Genomic DNA, 21,924 nt, shown 5'->3' with positions numbered 1-21,924 from the left:
GAAAAAAAATACCGGGCCTCAGCATGGCTGGTGGCTGCCGGCAGGGCCGGCCTTAGGCCGATTCGGGCCCCGTGGCCCTGAACCGGGAAGTGCCGGCGAGTTACAGAGCCGGGGGCCCTGCTCCATCGATATGTGGAGCTGGGTCTCTCCCCCGGCTCTGCCTGGTGCAGGCCTGGGCCCCCGCGCTGGCCTCCTCCCCCCCCCGGTCCTCCCACGCCACCCCCAGAGCGTCCCCACCGTGCGCGGCTCCTCCTCACCGCCTGCTGCTGCCAATGCGCGGCGTTGCACGTGGGCGGGGAGGACGTCTGGGCGTGATATGACATCACGGCCCAGTATTTTAAAAGTCTTTGGAGGCACGTGGAGGGGCCACACTGGCTCTGACGCCCTCCAGCCTCACAATGTGGAAGGTAGAAGGGAGGGAACGGGTTTGGGCGGAAGCGAGGAGGCGGCAGCGGCGGGCTTGCACGGAGGGGGAGGCGTGGAAGGAGAAGGGGCTTGGGGAGGGGGAGGCACCAAGGGACAGGGTGCAGGAGAGAGAGAGAGAAATGCCGGGGGGCAAGTGCAGACAATGAGGGAAAGGGCAGGAGGGGAGGTGTCAGTGGGAGGGGGGACAGGGTGATGCTGGGAGAAGAGAGCAGAGGAGAGGGGAAGGGCATTGGGGGCTGGAGGAGGAGGTGCTGGGAGAAGGCTTGAAAGAAAGGGTGGGTATGTGAGAGCTGGGGATGAAGCAAGTCATGTGTGAGGGCACAAAGGGGCAGGAGGGGATGGGGAAGAGAGTGCTGAGGGGGTGGGTATCAGGGAAAGAGAGGGCAAAGGGGGCAGGGGCAGTAAGAGAAGGGGGAGGCACCAGGAGGGTTCAGGGCTAAGGGAAGGTGCAGGTGCCAGGGGATTCTGAGGTGAGGAGGAGGGGAGAGCTGGCCACTGGAAGCAGCACTGGACGGGGAAATCAGGGCAGGCTGGGGAGATTGGGGGGCCAGTAGTAGCAGAGCTGCCAGGGGGTGCGAGGTTGGGGGCAGGGAGCTGGCCAGGGAAGATTGTGGGGGGAGAAGAAGCGGCCACCGGAAGGAGGGCTGGATGCAGGCAGCAGGGCTGGCCAAGGGAGATTGGGAGGAGAAGTGGGGGGAGAGGGGGGAACGACCTGGCTGCCCGGGAGGGGGTTGGGGGAAGAGGGGCTGGCCAGAGGCACAGCAGGGAGAGCAGGGGGGAGGAATGAATCGGCCTGCGGGGAGTGGGACTGACCCGGCCATATGTAGATCTTGGGACGCTACCCCTGTTCCCCCCATCACCCCCGCAAAGCACAAAGCATGAGTTAGTCCGGCCCGGGGATTCTATTGTCGTCCCCCCCCCACACACACCCTCGAGTAGTTGTGAACTGTCTGGCTGGTAGACACACTCATGCAGCCTGAGCACATACACCAGCCAGGCAGTTCGAAACTACAAACTGATACATCTAGTAATAATAAAACTTACCTAATGAGAAAATACCAGACATGTTATATGTCTGGTATTTTCTCAGTTTGTTTGTGTGTTTATATTTTTGGGCTGCAAAAAGCAGTATTGGGGAGAAAAAAAAAGGGGGGGTTCCAACTAAAGTAAAAAGTTTGGGAAACCCTGGTCTAACCAGCTTTCAGTCTGTCTTACAGTCCATTTATCCAATCCATATTCCTTAACTTGCTGGCAAGAATATTGTGGGAGACCATATCAAAAGCTTTGCTAAAGCTGGCACTGGGGGTTTTGGGAGGACCAGAAACAACTTATTTGAATATTCATCATTTGATTAATGAATATGCAAATGAACATTACCTGTCCTCCAAAAGTTCATGAATGGATTTATTGGTCCCCGTGTCAAAAAGTTTGGGAACCCCTGTATTAAACCGTAAGAGGAAAGAATAAAAAGACTAAACATGTCTATTTAGCTAATAGAGAAGGAGGGATATGTAGAGGCCTATAAAATGAATAGTGTAGGAAAAGGTGAACAGAAAAGTGCTTACCCCTTTTCAGCAAAACAAGAGCCAAAGATCACCCAATGAAATTAATAGGTAGCAAGTTTAATACAAACAGAAGGGAGTACTGTTTTCTTTCCTTCATACAATGCACAGTTAACCTGTGGAATTAATAACCATGCACAAAAAGTATAACCAAGTTCACTAGTGGGTTGTGCCCCCTACTCATTACACTTGCCAACCCCCCTCTCTCTGGGAGTACACAGCCCCAGCTCTCCGCCATCTTCCAGCTGCATCAGGCCCAGCTCTTTCCTCTCCCACAGGCCACGATCTGAGCCAGCCCTGGCTCTCACCACCACCCTCTCCCTCCCAGCCACCATGCTGAGGCCACAGCAGCCCTGGCTCTCCTCCTCCAGCCACAGAAACCCTGGCTCTCTCTCAATGACTGCTGGGGAGAGCCAAGCTGAGGCTGTGGAGTGGCAGCCCCACCTGTCAAACCGAAGCATCAGGGAAGGCCGAAGCTGCTTTGTAGCAGCTCCGACTGTCCTCCCGGAGCACCAGAGAGGTGGGAGGTGGGGGAGTGGAGGGGGGGGAGGAAGGGAAAAGGCCACGCAGCTGAGGGTGGAGGGGCAGCAGGATGCAGAGTACTGTGATAATGTCACCGTCATCCCACAGGAAAATTTTTATTTTTTTTTAAATAGAGAGAGACAGCAGCAAAGAACTACTTGGTGCACATGGTCAGGAATGATTTGCTTGAATTTAACAGCTAAAAATTTCAAAGATTCAACCTCCTACTATTGACCAGTCTACTCATTAGGGATGTGAGCATTATCAAGAACACCGTTAACCAATGAGCCTGAGCTCATCAATTACCCTCTCATTACAAACAACCCTCTCCCCGCTACTGTCCAAGCCAGCTCCACGCAAGGCAGTAGCACAGGCCAGGATAGGGAGGGAAGTGGGAGCCAGCACTCACAGGGAGCCAGTTTAAAGGCCAGCTCCCCATGAGCATTGATTCCTGCCTTGCCTCGCCCCAAGTTTAAACATGTAACTGCTGAAAAATTTAGTAGTTACATGTTTACACAAATAAACACATTTTAACATCCCTAACACATCTCATCAACATAAAGAACAAGCAAGATTCCTCCCGTAACAGAACTGCACATGTGCCATTTCCAGAACAAAACCACTTCCAGCCCAGGGCTCTCTGTAATGTCTGTTCGCAACTGCTCATGGCCAAGCACTGGAACAGAAGGCAGAAAGCCTGTGTTCTCAATGAATCCACTAGCAGACCATCAGCATGTAGAAGAAAGCCATCTGATTCAAATACAGTGATAATTGGACTGACAACCTTATCCTAATTGTCACAAGTTCCTATGTTAATTGGAAGATATAAAAAACAGACTGAAATAGCACAATAAAAAAGGCCTACAGATATGATTCAAGGACTAAAATCATGCTTGATAAAAACAGAGGGAGCATGTCTACGCTGCAGCATTAGTCCAAAATAAAGTGAGGGTCTATACAGCAAGCACATAATTTAAAAATAATTTTGAAATAACGGGCTTCTTATTCCAGAATGACTAACCCTCATTTCACAAGAAATAATGCCTATTCTGAAATAGTTATTTCGAAACAGGCTGCATGCAGACAGCACAGCTGTGGTTATTTCGAAATAAGTGGCCTCCAGGGATTCTCACAGCTGTCCTGGTGGCCACTATCCGCACTCCTCAGAACTCTTTAGATACCCCTCCCCTGCAGCTTTTAAAGGTGCAGCCCCAGGGGAAACAATTTGTGGCACAATCTGAGCCTTGCTAGCACCATGCCCACAGCAGCACCCTGCTCTGTCTTCCCTATTGCCATGGCAGATGCCAGTGCCCCATCTGAGCTCTCTATGGCTGCCAACCTAGCTGCAGCCAGCCCCGAAGCCCGTCTGGGGGCAGAAGAGGAGGGCTCTAACCTGGTTTGATGAAAAGATCCTGGATCTCACTGAGGTCTGGGGACAGGAGACAAACCTCCAGGATCTCCACAACAGGCACAGGAATGCCCACATGTATGGCCAGATAGCCAACAGCCTGAGCCAGAAGGGACACATGCACACTCGGGAGAAGTCAAGGAGCTGAGGCAGGCATACACACAGGCCAGGGAACAGAACTCCCACTCGGAGGCAGCACCCCAGTCATGCCCCATTATGAACTGCTCCACTTCTCTTACCCGCTCCTTGCTGTGGACTCTGGGATGGAGATACCCATCGTCAGCCTCCCAGAGGGTAGGCCCATGAGCAAGGAGGAGGAGAAAGAAGCCAGCACCAACACCATGCCTGCCAGCCAGGAGGTCAGCCAGTCCCTGGAGCCGGTATCCCCTTCCCAGGATGTCACCCAGGGCTCAGACAAGGCTGGGGAAGGCCCATGAAGTAAGTTCCATTACTTTCACTAGACACATGCAGGGGGAGGCAGCAGGCAGCAAGGGGTTGCGCACTCCTCGGACAGCCTTCTCAGCCTGGGAATCACACAGTAGCCTATACACGTGGGTGCACAAAGAGCGCCAATCCGGAGCATGCAGCCGCAACGAGGCTTGCACTCCTGCTCACAGGGTTCTTGCACAGGCCTGCAGTAGTCCCGACCCCGTGGGGAGACAACTTCCCATCACAAGCTAACACTGAAGAGGCTGGGGTCATGGAAGCACAGAGCACAGGCTCATGCCCATATGCTCAGGGAAGCATCCACTCCTGGGCCAGCACAGCAAGTTGGAGGACACCAAGCCCCAGTCGGGGAGGAAGAGAAGGGGACCCCAGTAGCGCGCTCCCCGGCAAGAAGCATCTGCCACTTACACACACCTCCCCCAATACCCTCCCCATGTCTCCTCCAGTGACTCTGTGGGATACCACCATTGCCAGACCCAGCATGTATGTGGCACAAAAAGGAAGCTGAACCACCCCATTCCCTCCTTCCCGCCTGCAGACTTCCAGCGTGGCCAGCACCTTCCCATGCCTGCTTGCCCCTGAGATGTGGGGGTAGCAAGGGTCCCCTGGACATTTGTACCCCTGCAGGAAAGTGCCTGCTGTCTATGCCACAGATGGCCTTGCTCAAAGAAGGGATGTTTAATTGATTAAATCGAATTTGTCAACGGATCTTCCATTGACTAGTCGAGTAGCCCAGTGTTTCTCAACCATTTTCTTTATAAAGTACCCCCTTGCCCCCCAAAAAAATTACGAGTACCCCCCAGTGCCTACAGTTTTCAGACAATTTTTTTTCTACCATTGTAACACATTTTTTTAAACAACTTAATCATAGCTGGGCAAGCGATGACATTTTTGGGTGTAAAAAGTAGAAAAATAAGAAAGCGCTATAAAACTTAACACAATAAGCTGTCCTGGCTCACACTGAGTCCCTTCTGCCGCACTTTAGACTTTTAAATGTATTAAGACCCAACAGGCTCTTAATAAATTTAAAAAGCAGAGGTGCAGTGTCTGGGACTGGGCTCGAGCCAGGAAGCAGCTGACTCCCAGTTCGCACCCAGTTCCCATACCCGCTGCCCAGCTCCCCGCGAAACAGTGCTGAGGGGAACCGGCTTTTAAGCCAGCTCCCCCCAGCACCAGCTCTGACAGAGGCAGCAAGGGGGGAAACAACTAGTCACTTACATCCCCAGCTTGAAGCACATCACCAGCATCTGAATTGAGACTTTTCAGCGTTTACTCCCACAAATGGGCTAGGCTTCAGGCACAGAGTCTCCTGGGATGACTGCCCTTCTCGTTTTTCTTCACCACTGAACTAACTGAGAGTGGGGCATGAACCATACCTCCTGTGCCAGCCTCCCAACCCCATGAGGCCGCAGATGACAGTCACCCCAGGAAGACCTCGAGTGGGAGCACAATGCCTGCTTACCGGACCTGCGGCAGTCTCTGGAGTGGCAGGACCAGAGATTTCATGCCAACCTGGAGCTGCACCCTACCACATGGCAGGAGCTATCGCAGGAGGCCCAGAGCACATGCATGGCATTACACCTGGTAGCCACCATTGAGCAGTCCAGCAGCCACCCTGCCCACTCCTGCTCCTACTCCTGTCCTTCCTCCCCTCCGCCCAGCTTTTCCCCAACGTTCCCTGTGGCCATTAAGGGCCAGCTGAGGCAGACATCAGTCCCAGCCCCATCCCTGAGCCCTTCCACCTCCTTCCTTCCCCCTCCGAGGTTCTTTCCCCAATAACTCCTCCAGTTATATTTACGAAGCAATTTTTTTAAAAAAATTTATTAGTTCAAAACAAAGTCTGGTTTATTGTATCTACGGGGGGTGGAGGGGAGGGCAGCGGAAGGGTGGGGTGTGGGACAAAAGGCACAGAGGGGCTATGCAGAGGCCCCTTGTGGGGAGGCTCAGGTGAGAGTCGCAGCTGGCCCTTGTTGAAACCTCTCCCTCAGGACCTCCCAGATGCCCACAGCCCCCTAATGGTCCTGCCAGATGGCAGCTGAGCACAGCTGCTGTAAGGCCCTCATGAACTACTCAGCCTCTGCCCCCCACCTTGGCAGGAAAATGTATCCTCTGTACTCACATATATTGTACAGGACACAGCAGGCCGCCACCACTTGGCAAACCTTCCACTCACAGAGGTCCAGCTAGGCAAGCAAACAGCAGAACCTCCCTCTGAGGCAGCCAAAGACACCCTCTACAACAATGCGGGCCCTGCTGAGCCTGCCATTAAAGCATTCCTTGCAATGGTCCGAGTATACAGCGTAGGGCTTCATAAGCCAGGGGAGTAGAAAGTAGGCTGCATTCCAAATGATGCACATGGATATGTCCACTTCCCCGACCCTGATGATGCGGTCGGGGAAAAGACTGCCAGGGTGCATCTTCTAGAAGATGCTAGAGTTCCTGAAGATGCAGGCATTATGTGCCTTCCCTAACCACCCAATGCAAATGTACTTGAAGAGGTCGTAGTGGCCTACGACAGCCTTCAAGACCATGGAAACGTACCCCTTCCAGTTGATATAATCTAATGCCCGGTGGACTGGATGGGGATGTGGGTGCCATTAATGCTCCCTCTCCCCCCGCATTTGGGGGAAGCCCATGGAATCAAGCCTGGTGATGATGGGGTAAACATCACCCAGGATGATGACCCTGTGCAGCAAGAAGATGTTGACGGCCCTCATCACTGGCTGAAGGAGGCAGAGAATCACAGGGTTCCCAGAGCACTCGGGAATTTCCTGAGTCCCCTTTCCCTCACACCAGGACCAACCCTAACTTTCCCCTCCCCAACAGGGCTGTGTGAAGCTGGGACTGGACAACCTCCCAGGGAAGGAAGAATTCTACACCACCCCCTCTTCCTTAAGAAACTCCATTCCAGCAGCTCATCCTCCTCCTGAGATAATAGCAAGAGAGTCATACGTCCATGAACATGGCCCCGACAGTCGATCTCCCTACACCAAACTGGATCCTGATGGAGTGTTTGCTGTCCAGCGTGGCGAGCTTCCAAATGGCAATGACAACCCACTTCTAGAGAGGGATGGTAGGCCATATGTGGATGTCCTGTCACCTGAGGGCAGGGGCAAGCCACTCCCAGAGCTCCATGAAGGTGCCCTTCCACATGAGAAAGTTCTGGAGCCACTTTATGATCAACCCCCTCCCCCCCCCACATCATGATCTGGTCCCACCAGTCGGAATTGGTGTCCTGTTGCCAGAAGCAACAGTGTACAGGGTAGGGTTCCTGTGTAGCAGCCTCATTGCGGCTGAGAGGCTGTCTGCCTCAAACTTCTGAAAGCCAATATATCCACAGTTGAGGTTTTTCATGCAACCATAACTCTGCCCTCCTTCAATAATGCCCAAATACACCCTGACAAAACACATACTTTTACTCTGCCAATTCCATAGCTTCTAAAGGTACAAGCTTTTTACCTCCTTACACAACTCACTTATACTGACTCAAAAGATTCCATATTAAAAGGAGAAAAAAGGGTGAGAGAAAGGTCTTGTGGAGTTTGCAGTAGCCAATATGAATTATTTGCATATACATCAGGTGCAGTCAATCAATGTGGTCCTCAAACCCAGGGTGTTAGGAAGACTAGGACACAGGCAGCTAGCCCGAGCTACTGCCAATGTCACTTCAATTTTTAACATGCTAGTTCAGCTTGAATTTGTTTGAGTCTCTCTACTGGGAATTGCATTTTTCAGCTTCCAGGCATATGCTGCAGAGTTTTTAACTTGTAATGGTAGTCCATACTGAAGCTCATGCTGCCATGACTGTTATACCTACTAGTGAAATTAAAGCTAGAATGTGCTACAATCACACATTCACTATGTAACCCTATGACCTTAAGCAAGTTTTTAACCTTTGCCTCCTTTTCTGATCTGTTTGGCGGGGTGGGGGAAGCATATGTGCTGAGATGACATACTTTTTCCTATCTTCAAGATCCACTGTGATAATGGTGTAGCTCCCTACACAAGGAGAGGAAGGTTTGAAAAGCTAAAGTAGGGGATGTTGCTCCCTATCCTCTAAAGCCCACCTCATTGCTCAACAAGCAGTGGGAAGGTGGTTGGAGCAAAAGATGTATCATTTACAACAGTGTTTCCCAACCTTTCTGAGCATATGGACCCCTTTTCAATCTATTAAAGTGTCATTAAAATAACATAGCTGTTTTCAAACATTCCATTACACGGGGTCCTCGCTGTAAGTCCAAGTTTTTTAGAACATATAAAGAAACCATTTTTTTCCTGCGGCTGACTTCCATTTAAGAAAATTGGGAGGAGTGTTTTGCACAACTTATAGCAGGGAATGGGAGGACTTATAATGCATGAGTTCCTACAAACATCGACGACTTTAGTGTGGAACTTATAGCGGGCAACTTATAGCGGGGACCCCCTGTACTTGATAGTCATTTGAAATGTATAATAGTTCATCTTATCTATACAAATATAGTAGTACTGAGACATAATACATGGTGTCCACATTGAAATGTAACACCAATCCATTTTTGCTAGCTGCCCAACTAAACCTTTCCTGCCACTCTAATAGCTTTTGATTGGTTAGAACAGGGTGACGTATTCACGCAACAGGATTGTTTCATAAAAAGAGAAAAAAAATGGTAAAAAGTGACTGACCCGTTTATAAGCCGACTCCAGAGTAGAGTCACAGCTTGTCAGCTTCAGTACAGGCTGAGGGATGTGTAGACTGCAGGGCATGGAGCTTCTCAGCTCCCATTGGCTGCTGTTCGCTGCTCACAGCCAATGGGAGCCAAGGGGTTCTGTGCCTGCAAGCAAACAAATGTCCCAGCAGAGAACAGCAAAGTCCACAGCACTTCCCAGGGTCACTTCCCAGCTCAGCAGGCACATTGGGACGTTTTAGCCACATGGAGTATCTGCAGGCTTGGAGCCTGTCAGTTCCCAGACCAAGAATGGCGAAAGGCAGGGACAAGGGGAGTAGTAGCCAGCATGTACCTTGGCCCATACTGCTTCTTCAGCTCCCACCCCTTCCGTCTCCTGCCCATACGCAGAGGATATGGAGCAAGGGAGGGCAGCAGCTGTGCACTCTGGGATGAGGCTTGCTTTTCATCCCATTCTCCAGATGCTAAGGGAGTGAAGGGAAAGTGCTTGTATTCCATGCAATTCAAGCACTTTCCCCTCATACCCTTAGCGTCCGGTGAACAGGATAAAAAGCAAGCTATGGCTGGAGTGCACAGCTGCTGCCCTTCCTACCCTCCCGAAATTCCACCCTTCAAGGCAACTCCAACATTCAAGTTACCTTGAATTTAATTAATTTTAGATTTTATTCTCACCAGTAATCAATTTATTTTCAGAATGAGATCTAAATTAAATTATCAAACCAATATAAAGCATCAATATTGAATTTTCAAAAATAAAAAAATTGGGAGTGTTGCTAGCAAATATCAAAAATGTTTCCCTCGCCTGATATGCACAAAGCACACACACAAAGCACACACACACACACACACACACACACACACACACACACACACACACACAGAGTCTTGGAAACAAAATTTTGGGCGAGAGGCGCTGAAGCCTGTTCAATTTGGGCCTTGTTTTCAAGAAATGCCACTAAGATCCTCAATGGAATCAATTTTATGCTCGATTATATTCCATCTGTTCTGTTTTCAATTACTGAAATATACAGCCTATAACTTAGCCTGCAAGTCTACTTGCTGTTCTCTGTAGTTTTCCAAATTCAGTCATATACCGAACAAGTAACTTGGGAAAGACCAATTGCAAAGAAAAGTGTTATAATACCATATACCAACAGTATACAGAACATCAAAACAGACAGATGTTTTCAAGTTGAAATAAAATGCTAGCTTGTTAAAAGCTTGTTCCTGCATGTGATTTTATTTAGCTTAACTTCTATCACTTCACTCATCTTAAATTACACTGTCATTTGAACTTGCATGCCTGGGCAAATGCAAAGATGTTTTAGAGACTGTGTTTACTGCCAATACTCCTGTGTCAATGCTCCCCTGAACCTTTAGGGAAGCTTTAGACTAGGTCTACACTGGGAAAGTTTGGCGACAAAAGTGCTGTCAACATGCAAAATTCACCAAAAGTGAAAACCTGTCAAACATTTTTTCCTGCCTTCCTTGGCAGACATTTCAGGTATGTCTAGACTACATGCCTCTGCCGACAGATGCATGTAAATTAGACATACCGATGTGGTTTACAGGATCGGTCAACAACGGCTTTCCCTGTCGACCGATCCGTGTCTTGACTACTGCGTTGTGCCGACAATCAGCTGAGCCGGCACAATGTGGCGGCCATTTTTATTTTAATGAAGCTGGGGATATTTAAATCCCTGCTTCACTGACTATGTCGATATGTCTAATTTACATATCTCTGTCGGCAGAGGCATGTAGTCTAGACATACCCTTCAGGGCCACATTGAGACAGATAAAGCAAAACTTTATGGCCACGCATCTCACAGTGCAGTGTTGTAGGAAGGCAGAATTGATCCCTGCACTTGGGATTCCCTTATAGCAATTTAAGTTCACCATGGTAAGGAATGTCAAAGCACTACAGCAGTTTCTCCAGCCCTCTCCCTGCAGCAGCTATCCACCTACCCTGTGTTCCTAGAGCAAGGCATAACAGAAGCACTCAAATGATCTACAGCAGCCACAGTGAGGTGCTTCTCAACTGGTCCCAAGCTGCTGCAACGAGAGAGGGCTGGGATTGTCCTCTCTCCTAGGGCAACCTGAGTACTGAATTCCTCATTCCCAGAACACTAATTTAAATGAAGAAAAACAAAATTTGAGTTAAGGACCCAAGAATCTTCTAATGTACATTAGGGATGTTAAAATGTGTTTAAGTAACAGTGTGTAATTACAGAGTTACACTCAGGTGGCGTGGTGATGGCTCCATGAGAGCCAGTACGCACTAGGGATGTAAGTGACTAGTCGACTAACCGATAAGCAGGAGCTTATCAGTTAGCACTATTGACTAATCATATCCCCCCCACACCTGCCCCTCTGTGGCTCTGCAATATTAAGGGACTTAGCAGCCAGCACACTAAGCTGCTGGCTCAGTCCCTGACCTCTCATCAGTCAGCATTAACCACTCCCACACCCCCACTCCACTCTGTATTATAAGTTACAGGGGAGCTATGCTAGCAGATTAGTGAGGTGGGGGGGGTTCCCCCCTTCTCTCACTTGTGACCTCCAACTGATTTTTCTGTGGGTCAGTTGCCCCGACCCAAAGAGAGTTCCCCACTCCAGGTATAAACATCATTAAACCTTTAAAAATGCAGCTAGATGTCACTTTAGAAATGACCATTTACTTGTAAAAAAATTAAAGATATCTTTAAAAGGACAATAAATTTCTGCTTCTATCTAGAAAATCGGTCATTAGAACAATGCCAGTAGTACAGAAACCCAAAGGCTATATCTACACTGCAGGCTTCTGCACAAGACGTTCTTGCGCAAAAACTTGCAGAGCGTCCTCACTACAAGCCCGTTCTTGCACAAGAAAGTTTAGAGTAGATCGTCAGAAGAGAGGGCTTTTGGTGCAAGAGTTATTCCTCTCCCCACAAGGAATAAGCCTTTTTGCACAAGAAGGCTAGTGTGGACACCTGTATGGCTAAAATGGCCATCAGAGCTTTCTTGCACAAGAGAGTGTCCACACTACTATGGATGCTCTTGCACAAAAGCACATGGCAGTGTGCACACGCTCTTGTGCAAGAACTTTTGCGCAAGAAGCCTGCAGTGCAGATATAACCAATGAGAGGGAAAAAAAACACACCAAAGATACTCCATAAAACACTGAACTGGCAAACTTAACATCCAAAAACTTACACTTTTTTATTCTTATTCAATTAACTAAGATATAAGTCCAGCATAGGGCTCTGCATAGGAGCAGCTAACACCTGCATCCACTTTTATTGGGATAAGTCATGATGTGAATAGCAATTCACTAGCTACTATATTATTCTTTTGTTTAAGACTGTTAAATCACAAGGAATACGTAAGCATTCTGACAGTTAAAATGCATTAATGTCTAACTATGTAACATACCTACTGTTCCTGCCAATACCATACCTATTACCGAACAGTAAACTTGAGAGTAAACCTGTTTAGCAGCATTTTAAAAGCACTCATTTTGACAAAAAACCACCACATACCCACCTAAGATAAACTAATTGTTTCCAGAAGGGTAAAGATTAGAGAGAAGCCATGACGAAGAGTTTGTGATTCCCCATCTCCCCCCCGGTAGGTGTCAATCCATAATCAGTAGACTGCACTATGATACTATACTGCAAAACATGAAGAAAGCTAAAACACTGTGCCTATCAAATTTCTGTAAGATCTCAAAGTATCAGAATATATTAGGCAATATTTTTACCTGCACCATCAATAGCAAATTGCTTAGGAGTGGCTGACAGACAACTGAAAGAGCTGATTTGCAAAACATTAGTACCACAAGCTGCACAAACATGTGTTTAAGTTAAATTTGTCTCCACACTACTACAAACAATACACCCAACATTGGTTATTACAGGGGCTGACCCTACAAGGTTCTGAGCACCTCCCAGAAAGTGCTGTATGCAAACAATTCCAATTGTCAGTGGGAACCGAAGGCTGTAAACAATTTGTAGGACTGGATCCTCTGAAAGGAAGATAAAAAGACATATCTTTATAAGCTAACACACATATAAATTGTCCAACTCCAGAAAGATAGAACGTTAAAAGATAGTACCTAGGATGAGGCTATGTACCACCTACTGTCACTGACTTGCCTAAAAATCAATATACATTTATTTGTAAACAAAATTCTTGTATATAGACATGCACTGCCTCTTCATTTACAGGATTAACAGTGAACATTGACATGTGTCAAATAAATTAGATAGAAGTTTGCCTAATGTAGCTGGGTCTTTTCTAAGACATGGTCATTTCAAAATGTCTTATTTAGTTTTAAACATTAAATTCCCCCAAATTAGATTTTCTCAAAGTACAAATTACAAAGTAATACTTGGCAGAACTAAGGAATAATCCAGTACATTTTCACTTGTATTATGAGGGAGCATTAATATTACAATTCCAGTACTAGTTTAAAAGTGAAGATATCATATGCAAATATTAAGTCATCATAAGCAACTGCCACTATCAAACAGCTTTAGTTTTATAAAATGTTCTATCTGAATATATTTTGAGGTCAAACTAAACATCTACAAATATTATAGTAGAATAACGCTGATCAATAGTATTGCATGTCAAAGATAAACTAAAACTATTAGCTAGAATTCCAAGTATGTTTTGGCTTTTACACATTCCAAAAATGAAGACTATTTCTGTCTTGAATGTGGCAAGGATAAGAATACCATAGCATGCCAAAGGAGAGGGAAGAGAGAAGGTACTGAGAATTTCACACTATTCCACAACTCCCCATTCATGTGACTAGTTTATTAATATGGGAAATTCCTTTCACTTCAATGGAACTAAATTACATTAATAAAGGTTACAATATGAGATTGATAAATATTGCTAAACAATCTAAAGTCTTTCACATACTGTTAGACTGTTAGTAATTCCCTGACAGCAATTACTATTGTAAAGATTGACCAGTGCAAGCACAACTATGCTTATCAAGGTGGTTACCATTCCTGAAATCCAGCACAAAACTAAGTATTACACAGGAATTACAATGAACTCGAGGTCGGACCTCTCTGGTCCGGCACCCTCGGGACCTGACTGGTCCCAAACGAGAGAATTTGCCAGACCAGAGAGGTACCCTGCTACCAGACCCCCAACCCTACCTCTCCACCTGCTGCCAGTCTCAGCCACCCCCCTTGTTGGGCAGCCGTGGCTGCCGCATCCCCAGCCCTGCTACCAGGACTGCCACGCCTCCAGCCCTGCTACTGGGGCTGCCACGGCCCCAGCTGCGCTACCAGGGCTCCAGCACCCGTCCCAGCCTTAGCCCCACCTGGCTCTAAGCCACCAGCCCTCTTGCCACTGGGGCTCCCAACCAGGACTCCCTGGTCCAGGAACATCCGTGGTCATCCCAGACCACAGATGTTGCCTGACTAGAAAATCCCATTTTTGGGTGGTCCAATCTGTACTACGTAATAATGATGTGACAGAAGGGGATTAGGAGGGGGGAGAGGAATGCTGTTAGGATTGATTTTAATTTAAGTGTATGTGAGTGTGGCCAGAGCCTTAAACTGGTATCCCTTGTATAGGAATTTTTAAAACAATGTAATAAAAAAAAAAGACATTCTTTTTACTGTATTATTCCTTTGATAATGAGTTTAACTATACATTAAAAGCTATTAATATACAATCCATTCTTCAACAGTAATCTAGAGTAGGAAACAGAAAAAGTTCCCATTTCTCCCACAGACCTACTATTTTCTCCCCACCATCCAACATTTTCTTTGAAGGAACACAATACAAGGGAAAAGTTTAACAATCTGATAAGCTTCCCATGGATTAGGGAAGATTTACAGTTAGTTTCTAGCTTCTGAATAGTTAAAAATTATGTTTCTAATAAAACAGCTATAGCTTTTCCCACTGTCACACATTTTCACCATGTATAAAACCAGGGTGGATTTGTTTAAACCGATTTTTGTTTTAAATTATCAAAATCAAATTTTAAAGTACTTTTCTTTTTTTTTAAAATGAATGAAATCTGAGTAATACTGAGTCCAATAGTTTTTGGTGTGGGGCCACTCCGAGGTTTTGGTAAGCAGTCAAGGGCTGCACTTTTCTGTGGAGGGGGTGCAGGGTCTAGGTTGGAGGCTGAGTGCAGAAGGCTCTCATGGGGTAACGGACTGGGGTGCAGGAGACCGTGTGGGGTCTGAGAGGATGTTTGGGAGAAGGAGGGGATTGTGAACTGAGTCAGGCGATTGGGATGTAGAGTCTGGGAGGGGGTGTGGGTGCAGGAGAGGATTCTGGCCTGAGAGCGGGTTGTAGGAGGGGTACAAGGTTTGGGAGGGAGTTATCACCTGGGGCAGGGGGCTGCAGAGGGTTTGGATGGTGACCTGGGGAAGGATGTTGGGGTGCCGGAGGGGTTGGGGTGCCAGAGGCAGGCCCTGGCTGGGAGGAGTTTACCTAAGTGTTTCTTGGCAAGCAGGCTGCAGCACATCTCAAGACAGGCCGGGATCCCTACCTGCTGCACCTGTGCTTGAAACTGCAGGTTGCTCCCTCCACACAGCTCTCAACTCAGGCTGCCCTAGTCGCTCAGGCCAATCTCTCAGCTCTGATTGGCTGTCTGTTTCCAGTCAATAGAAGATGAGAGATTGGCTGAGGTCAGTTCTTATTGGCCAGTTGTTCCTGGTCAACAGGAGCTGAAGATAGAGTTGGGGCGGGAAGATTGCACAAAGCCTCCCCCTCCCTGCAGAGCAGAGAGCTGAAGTGACTGCGGCAGCTACATGCCTGAGGGTCCCGGCAGGGTGGTCTGCAGGCCAGATCCGGCGGCTTGGCGAGCTGGATCCAGCCCATGGGCCTTATTTTGCCCAGCCCTGGCCTAATACAAGCGTTAAAGCCTAAACTTGCTATCATTTCTTATAACAAACATTTTAAAATGCTAATTTTAATAACCTATATCCCAAGCTCTGAGTTAAAAGCTGTTTTTCCCAGGGGAAAAACATAACTGTTTTGAATGGCCCTTGACAATATGAACTATTTAAGATAAGCAATGTGTTCCACCTAGAATTTTGCTGTGATGCTGGGAGTACCTTTTCTGGACTAGAAGAACTTTGTGTGGCTTAGAATACTTGTTTCTCCCATCAACAGAAGAGGACTCAATAAAAGATACTACTTCACCCATGTTGCCTCTAGCTTTTGAGGTCATAAATATGGCACAACAGGTAATGTACTGTGTTAAGGTCTTGTTTTAATAAAAATGTATAAACGTTGTGTTTAATTAAATTCTAGTTATTCTAAACAAGGCTGTAATAGCATAAGCATTTAAACAGTTCACCAACGAGCTGATGCTTATTGGTTATGCTAACAGTTACATGCTGGCTCCCGGCCCTGCTGCTGGGGAGCAAACTGCCACCCCACGCTGTGAGCTCTGTATCAGTGCCTGCAGAGTGGGGCAGCAGCCGGATCCCCAGGAGCAGGACCAGGAGCTAGTATACGCCAAAAACTGGCTGCTGCCTCTGTACCAGAGGTCACAGGTTGGCAGCCGGCTCCCTCAGAGCAGGGCAGCAGGTGGGAGCCAATTGCTGTCCCATGCTGCAGGCTCTGCCATATAAAGCTTATGCTGCAGAGCCCATAGCTCAGCCAGATCCCCGGGAGGGAGGCCAGCAGATGACTCCCAGCGTGCACTGCAGATCACCACTAAGACACCCCTAATTCTAATGCAGCTTGATACAAATCATGAGCAAAAAGCTAATTACCTGGTAAATAAGCAATTTATCTTTCACCATTTTCTAACACACTAAAAATGTGCAATTAATAAGAATAAGAATCTGAAAAGCTACTTAACTGTTCAAATAAATGTATGTAATTACTAGAAAATTATCTGCTGTTGCTCAGGTCCTTAACTCAAATAAGTTTTGTTTTTCTTCACTTAATTCATTGTTCTGGGGTGGGAGAGAGCGGGGACTATCCCAATCCTCTCTCGATACAGCAGCTTGGGGCCAGGTGAGAAGCACCTGACCAGGGCAACTGCAGCAGGCACAGCCAGGGGAGTGGTGCAAACTCTCTGAAATATATAGTGGATAGCTGGTCCTTTCTCCACCCCTGCCTTCTGCAGCTGTCCCAGTCCCCATGTCTGACCCCTTGCTGTTCCCCTGTGGTCATTCTACAGTATAACTGTCCTTCCTACCAGACCTCTCTTTTTCCATTTTATTGGAAACAATTGAATTCTAGGCACACTACATTGTCCTGGCATAACCAAACCCTTACTTTGCTTTAAGTTATGGCGAGAGGAAGCTGCATACCAAACTTGGTGGTCCTAGCTCTTACCATTTAGGAGTTCATTTTTTTTTCCTCCACTCATCTGAAGAAGTGTGTTGTGCCCACGAAAGCTCTTGATGCTATATGTACATTTTTGTTAGTCTCCCAGGTACTACAGGTCCACTCATTTGTTTAGGAGGAGTTCTTGAACAAACAGATGGACACAAAGATGCACAAACTTTCTCAAGTATACAGTAGCACTCTCACAGGTATCAGAAAGATGCACCAAATATAGTATAAAGGCTCTATTTAGCTGTAAATCAACATTTTAATGGTTGTATGAAAAAATCATCTTTCTTTAGAAAATAACTGAAATACAAATGGAAAAGTTGATTATAACTGATTAAATGACTAATTGGAAAGCCTGATGTAAATAAATAAGGATTCAAAAAGCTTTTATTTAAATTATTCTGTGTTGGATAAACAAGATATAAAATATCCTGTTACATAGCTGACCATCCTAGAATCTAAACATACAGCAAAATTTGCCTCCAATTACCATATATACTCTAACAATACATTCCTGAGGCCTGGCAGTTCTTATATAACAGTATTTGAAAGCAAGGGCCTGTCCTAACCCCTCTGTCCCACAACTACATATGTAGAAGTCCCAGATTGCTCCTGGGCACACCAGTCCATATTACCTTACCAAGATACCCAAATCTAAGCAGCATTTGCCTTAGGCGTCTCATGGGGTGAACAGACCAATATCTAGTTAAAAAAATTGCCTCAAAAAATATTTTCAGCCAATAGTGTTTTTGTAAACACATGTTCTTGTCATGCAATAGTAAAAAGCCGATCCAGTGCATTTGCTAAATTATGTCATTAAAGTTAACGTCTCTACCAAATTTCTGTTTATTTTTTTACCAATTTGTTTTTGTTCCATATTAAAACAATGCTTTATTCTTGCCTGTCACTGTATATATAGAATATTTCAATTGTATGTTTATTCTCACAAGATGAACACAGCTCCATGTTCCATTCACAATTACCATAATTTTCTTTGTTTTCATTTGAGTTACAGGCAGTCCCCGGGTTACGTACAAGATAGGGACTGTAGGTTTGTTCTTAAGTTGAATCTGTATGTAAGTTGGAACTGCCGTCCAGATTCAGCCACTGCTGAAACTGATCAGTTTCAACAGCGGCTGGATCTGGACGCCAGTTCCGACTTACATACAGATTCAACTTAAGAACCCCAGGCATCCCCAAGTCAGCTGCTGCTGAAACTGATCAGCGGCTGATTCCAGGAAGCCCGGGGCAGGGGCCTCCTGTAGTCAGACGCTGGTCAGTTTCAGCAGCGGCTGACTTGGGGATGCCTGGGGCAGAGCAGCTGGAGTGCTGCTGGGTTGGTCCAGTAGCGCCGCCGCTCCTCCGTGCTACTGGACCAGCCCAGCAGCACCCCAGCTGCTCTGCCCCAGGTGTCCTGATTCAGCCACTGCTGAAACTGATCAGCAGCGGCTGAGTCAGGACTCCTGGGGCAGAGCAGCTGGGGTGCTGCCGGGTTGGTCCAGTAGCGCCAAGGAGCGGTGCTGCGGGACCAACCGGCAGCGCTCCACCTGCTCTACCACAGGCCCGGGGCTTTGCTCCACATCTCCCTAGTCTGCTGGGGGGGGGGGGGGGGAGGGGGTGCACTAGCTGCATCCCCCCCCCCCCCCCCCCCCAGCAGACCAGGGAGACGCTGAGCAAAGCGCAGGAGGACCCGGGCGGGACCGCAACGCTGATCTGGCTCCTCTCCCCCATCCCCCCCAGCAGACCAGGGAGAGGCAGAGCAGTTTTTCTCGCCCCGGAGGACGGGGGCGGCGGGACCGGGCGTCCGCAGCTCCCGTCGTCCGGGACAAGAAAATCCCTGTTCATATCTGCGGATCCGACACTAGTCGGATCCGCGTAACTCGGGGACTGCCTGTACATACACAATATTTATATTGGAGATGATAGCACGTAGTCATTTAAATGATTAACTAATAAACCTGGGTTTATTGGTTAATCCACACACACCCACCCACCCCCCTCAACCCTTGCTGCCTCTGTAGCAGAGGCAGCAAAGGGGAGAGGGAGCCAGGAGCCGGTGTATATGGGGGCTAGTTTTTAAGCTAGCTGCCTACTTGTGCCAGTTCCCATGGAGCTGCTTGTCCCCCTGCTGCTTGCCACAGAGGCAGCAGCACGGGGGGTGGAGGCAGGCAGAAGCCAGATTAAAAGCTGACTCCTTGCATGTGCCAGTTCCCACAGAGCCACCTGCTCTCCCCTTCCACCTGCACTGCTGACTATCACAGACAGCAGCACTGGGAGGGAAAGCATGCAGGAGCTGATACGCCCAGATAGTCAGCTTAAAAGGTGTGCCAGCTCCGTGGAGCCACCTACCTCCCCTTGTCGCCTCCCACAGAAGCAGCAGGGAGGCAGCACAGGCGGGAGCCTATGTTCCTGGCCTAAAAAGCCATCCCCTTGAGAGCACTGGGTCCCACTCTGTCCCCCCCTCTCCCCCCAGTAAACATTTAACCGATAACATTTCAAGTGGTTACATGATTTACACAAAAACATGTTTGTTAACATCCTTAATTTACATTGCACCATAATGTACATTTGTGTAACAGAAGGCAAGGAACCATGGAACAGCAGTAGCCTTGAGAGAATAAAAAAATTTGCATCTGCAGGCAGTTACTTAGTAAATGTGGTCTTTTAAGGGTACAGCATTTGGTCTTCATTCCAGACTTCCTAATTAACTGAAAGTTAGATTAGTGTTTAAATACTAACGACAATATTTATCAATTTAACCTGATAGTGTAAAGATCTCTCCACTACACACAAGGACAAGCAAGAAAAAGTGAGAGAAAAGAGTGAAAATGTAGCTGCAGTATTTAGTAGGCAAGATAACCATATTTCTCCAGTATCTTGAAACTAGGCTAAACATCTCAACGTATTATTTCAGTAAAAAGAGTTTGGGTCTCTCCACAATACCTACCACAATTAGGTCAGAGAACTATATTTTCATGGTGACTTCCAACTTGAATGTATTTGGGCAAATGGATCCAAATATGCCATACATTCCTATACCATACTTGGCTTCTAAAAAGGGCCATCTGTTAGTGAAACTGACATCTGGTACCATTTTTTAAAAGTGGCATGAACACACTAAAGAAAACCTGTACTAACTCTGGTCATTTGACAAAGTGGGCTGTGCCCACGAAAGCTCATGGTATCATCTACATGTTTTGTTAGTCTACAAAGTGCTACCAGACCATTTGTTGTTTTTTTCTGTAACAGACTAACTCGGCTATCCCCCTGAAGCTCCTGTACTAATGTCAACACACTGTGGTAGTGGAAAATGCAGTCACCAGTACCAATAGAAAGATACCCAAGATCATAAATTCTTCGTACTGTGTTGCATCCTGATGCAAGCTCCCACCGAGAAAAAATTACAGATCCACGATTTTCAGCCTAACTCAAGTTCTTGTCACTTGGAAAGTTAGGAGGAGAGAACCCAGACTACGCTATTTCCTCGACCAAGGCAGACAGGTCCCAAGTACATTCGAATGACTCCCTGCATCCCAAGTTATTCTAGGCCAGGTTTAGACGCTGTACGGGAAGGCGGCACGAGGGCGAGTATGCTGCGGGCGAGGGTCTCCAGCGCTTCAGATACATAAGGAGGCGTCTGCGCCGAAGAGACTAGGCCATCCCCGCGTCACGCCTCTGCGGCCTGGCTCCCTAGCCGGGGGCAGGGAAGCGACACCGTCCGAAGGGGGGAGACGCTCCGAGCGACTCCGCAGCACCCCGAGGGGCTGAGGAGAGTCCCCGTCCCCTCCCGCGGGCAGGGCTGGAAAACTTCGAGCGGCCCCGCGGAGAAGCGCTCCCCAGCCGAGCGCTAGACAGGCCCCTCGGGAAGCAGCGCCCCGCCGCGCGCGGGGAGGCAGCCGCCCGCAGCCGCAGAGACGCACCTGCAGGCCCCAGCGGCGGCCCCGGGCCCGGCTGCCCGTCCTCCCCGAAGATCAGCCTGAAGTCGAACTCGTCGGTGCCGCCGCAGTTTGCCGTAGTCATCGGTTTGGCCGGCGGGGTGAAGCGAGACCCGGTTTCCCCGGGCCGCGCCGGGCTCCTGCTGGGCTCCTGCCGCGACTCTCAGGGCCGCCTCATAGCAGGGTGGCGTGCGGGGCGAGCGAGCACCGGCCGCGGCAGCTCCCTCACACGGACTCCGCCTGTCACTCAGCGGGAGGGCGAGCACTACGGGCCGCGCTGGGCCCGCCCCCCGGCGCGCAGCCACAGCGCCTCACGCGCGGCCGCCGTTGGTCCCCACCGCCCTGACCACGCCTCGCGCGCTGACGGCCCCCGAGACGCTCGGCCACTTCGCCCAATCGCTTCGTCCTTCTCCGTCCTAGTGCGCTGACCACGCCCCTCCTCCTCCCGTGCTTCGGGACTAGTAGCGTCACAACGTCCGAACTCCTCCCCTTCTCCTCGTGCCCGCCCCGCTACGCTTTCCCACACGGGCAGTCGCGGACGCTGTGTTTAGCTGATGACGTAGCCCCAAGAGACACTCTCCTCGTGACTTAGCTGGGGGAGGGGGAAGGCAGGGTAGGCCACGTGATACAGAGCGACCCTTCTGCCTCAA

The 21,924-nt window shown here is 48.4% G+C and overlaps 1 protein-coding gene across 1 annotated transcript in view; it reads right to left on the bottom strand.

Moving 5' to 3' along the window:
* Window positions 1–21,696, bottom strand: part of NFATC3 (nuclear factor of activated T cells 3) — a 156,029-nt gene extending 134,333 nt beyond the window's left edge. Inside the window, 1 exon segment of the mRNA XM_075940320.1 lies at window positions 21,260–21,696. Within this exon segment, the coding sequence (XP_075796435.1) occupies window positions 21,260–21,359 (100 nt within the window). The 5' untranslated portion in view covers window positions 21,360–21,696.
* Window positions 21,697–21,924: the final 228 nt, after the last annotated feature.

Source organism: Pelodiscus sinensis, chromosome 12 (assembly GCF_049634645.1).
Source record: "Pelodiscus sinensis isolate JC-2024 chromosome 12, ASM4963464v1, whole genome shotgun sequence".
NCBI classification, from domain to species: Eukaryota; Metazoa; Chordata; order Testudines; family Trionychidae; genus Pelodiscus; species Pelodiscus sinensis.
This window is presented reverse-complemented; position numbering and strand designations above follow the sequence as displayed.